The 2,913-nt window shown below is 31.8% G+C and overlaps 1 protein-coding gene across 1 annotated transcript in view; it reads left to right on the top strand.

The window, feature by feature from the left end:
- BRINP3 (bone morphogenetic protein/retinoic acid inducible neural-specific 3) overlaps window positions 1–2,913 on the top strand; it is a 462,204-nt gene that overhangs the window by 32,468 nt on the left and 426,823 nt on the right. Inside the window, exon 2 of the mRNA XM_011995077.1 lies at window positions 1,632–1,917. Within this exon, the coding sequence (XP_011850467.1) occupies window positions 1,682–1,917 (236 nt within the window). The 5' untranslated portion in view covers window positions 1,632–1,681. The remainder of the gene's footprint in view (window positions 1–1,631; window positions 1,918–2,913) is intronic.

Below are 2,913 nucleotides of genomic sequence, written 5' to 3'. Positions count from 1 at the left end.
AGGAGTTGAATCATTTGACAATGGTACATTTATGCAGATAACAGAAAATAGTCTAAAATAGTCTAGAATCTCCAAGCTCCTATTCCAAAATTATTCTATTATAATATTCCTTCTTATAGAAAAACATTTTACAATGTCTTCACCTGTAAGGCTTCCTATGTTGTTTACAAAAGAGGGTACTCTTTAATCCCCTTAGTGAGCAACTCATATGATTGAGGCAACTCATATAGTATGTGAGTAATGTCCTTTTAATTTTGTGATATGTAAGAGTTCACTCATTGTATCACTGTTTTGAGCTACTTCAGAGCTGCAAAATTATTTCTCTATATTTTTCATATAGAAGTAGTTTAGGATTAAATTATAAATAATGGGGTATAGCTACGAAAGCAAATTAAAACCACCAGTGTTCTTATTCAAATACCAGAGAAATATGGTAACTACTATTACTGATATATCTTACTTAATACTCTAAATCTTAATTTTTTTTTCTGAAGACATTTTGCTGAGTAAGAACTCACACAAGTAAACCTTTCTCATTAGTCAGAATCTTTGTACTCTGTAGTTCTATGTGCTATGAATAATACTGTTTGAAAAGTTGATGAGGATAGAAAGAAAAATTGAATTCAAATATTTTTAGAATTTTCTGGTGCAGCATATAGACATTACATCAGCAGCTTTGTATAAAGTTTCTTACACTGTACCATACTGGGATTATACATCTTATTACTTTTTTTTGAATGGTTATACTACAACGTATGCAGTTTCAAAGTCTATGAATAATCTGCGTTAGCTTAATTTATGTGCATTCGCTTAATTTATGTGCGTATAATTTTGGAGGTATGACTATCTTATGAATAATACATATGCACATTTAAATCTTTAAAGACCCTAGAACTAATGTAATTGTGATTCTGTTTAAGTAATTAGATATGCAGTTTTTTCCTAATAATGAAAAAAAAAAAAAACTGGGAAAAGACACTACACCTCACATGCACTCTCCCTCACACACATCTATTCATCTATCAATCTGTCTTTCTATCATCTCTCTGTCTCACTCTGTGTCTGTCTCTTTATCTGTATCTATATGTCTCTATAATAAGTATACACATATACACACACATATACATACATATATTTATGTATTCTTAAATCCACAATTTTACTCCATGTTTGCCTAGATTAGGGAAATAACGACATGAATATCTTTGCTTCATTTTAAAGCATTTATCTAAAATAACGATAAAATAAAATTAAATCTAGTATTAAAATTTATAACAAAATTTATGAAACACTTGAACATGTTAATTGTTTATTTGTATCTGTCCAACTTTATAAAACATTCAACTTCTGATTTTTGCTCAATAGGCTTTAATGATCCACTGAATGAAATTGTTATGCTGAAATCTCTTATGACTCAGTATTTTCTTTTCCATTAGTATAAAAAAGGCACAAAATATAAAAGATATACAGCTCTGAAAAAAATCATTTTGGTTTGTATTTTATTCTCTCCTGCTAATGTTAATTTAAAACAATGATATTAGATTAAAATTTAAAAATTAGCCACCTCAACACCTTAAGTGAGAGAAAGGAATCTTCTAGGGGTTAACTAATTGCCTGTGTATTTTGTCTAGGTGTTGAGGGAAAGCTAAGAGAATGAAGGCTCTAAATCCCCAGTGGAAGCATGATATGGCGAAGCAGAGCTGGTGCTGAATTGTTCTCTCTGATGGCTCTATGGGAGTGGATAGCACTGAGTCTTCATTGCTGGGTTTTAGCGGTTGCTGCTGTTTCGGATCAGCATGCCACAAGCCCCTTCGACTGGCTCCTCTCTGATAAGGGACCTTTCCATCGCTCACAGGAATACACAGATTTTGTGGACAGAAGCCGGCAGGGATTTAGCACAAGATACAAGATATACAGGTATGAAGCAAAGGGAAAGCAATTACAGAAATATCATCCTTGAAGGTTGTGTATAAATAAGTTTCTCGAAGGGAAAGTTTCAGATGGGAAAGAGTTATTATCAGAAGGGTTTACCCTTTACCATGCACCATAGTAATGTTTTCTTGTTATTCAGAAGTATTTCTTATAGATGTAATATATTACGATAAAAATAGATAATGGTGACCACTTGTCTATCACTCCCAAAGTTAAGCATGTTACACTGCCTTAAAGTAAATGGCAATGTACTTGGAAGCTGAGTTTCTTATTTTAAATAGGCAAAATTTTGAAGTGAAATTTTTAAAATTGCTTTTCCTTTCTACCTTATACAATGCTATGTTACCTTTTTCAGCCTAAATGGAAATGGTATCTTCTACTAGTCACTGAGAAGTTGAGTCACCTCATCCTTTTTTACCTGAAAGGTAATTGTATGTTCAGAAGTTAAAGGAAACAGCAATGGAATAAAAACAAGTAGCAGATAAATAAGATATGATAACAAAGATAAAAGAAATGGACAAGATTAAGATATAAGATCTTTAACATTTATCAAAGTTCTATGCTTAAAATCTAAATAAGTTACACAAAAAGAGTAATATATTAAATCCAGCAAAAGTTGCCTGCACACCTGATGTCCCGTGAATACATTAAGTAGAAGAGTGTACAAGTGGTTGCCTGATGGATTAGATTATATTGATCTATGCCATGATCAACATTTTATATGAAGTCATTACTTCAATTTGTTTATTGGTGATAGACTTTTACAATTCCTAGTTATTGGTTTAACGTTTATGAAGAAGCACATTTGTTGTGCATTTTTGTGTGTCTGTATCTATGTAGATACTCCTATATACATATTTTATTTTATTCTGTATGTGCACCAGAGGGCACTCTGCTTGTTTGCCTGTGGTCATTTGTACAGCATTATGAGAAATTTATAAATCCTATCAGCAATGTATATTTACAGAAGAGACTGAGTGT

The sequence above is a fragment of the Mandrillus leucophaeus genome, unplaced genomic scaffold (assembly GCF_000951045.1).
Source record: "Mandrillus leucophaeus isolate KB7577 unplaced genomic scaffold, Mleu.le_1.0 Scaffold47, whole genome shotgun sequence".
In the NCBI taxonomy this organism is placed as follows: Eukaryota; Metazoa; Chordata; class Mammalia; order Primates; family Cercopithecidae; genus Mandrillus; species Mandrillus leucophaeus.
The sequence above is the reverse complement of the archived record's forward strand: the minus strand, read 5'-3'. Positions and strand labels throughout refer to the sequence as shown.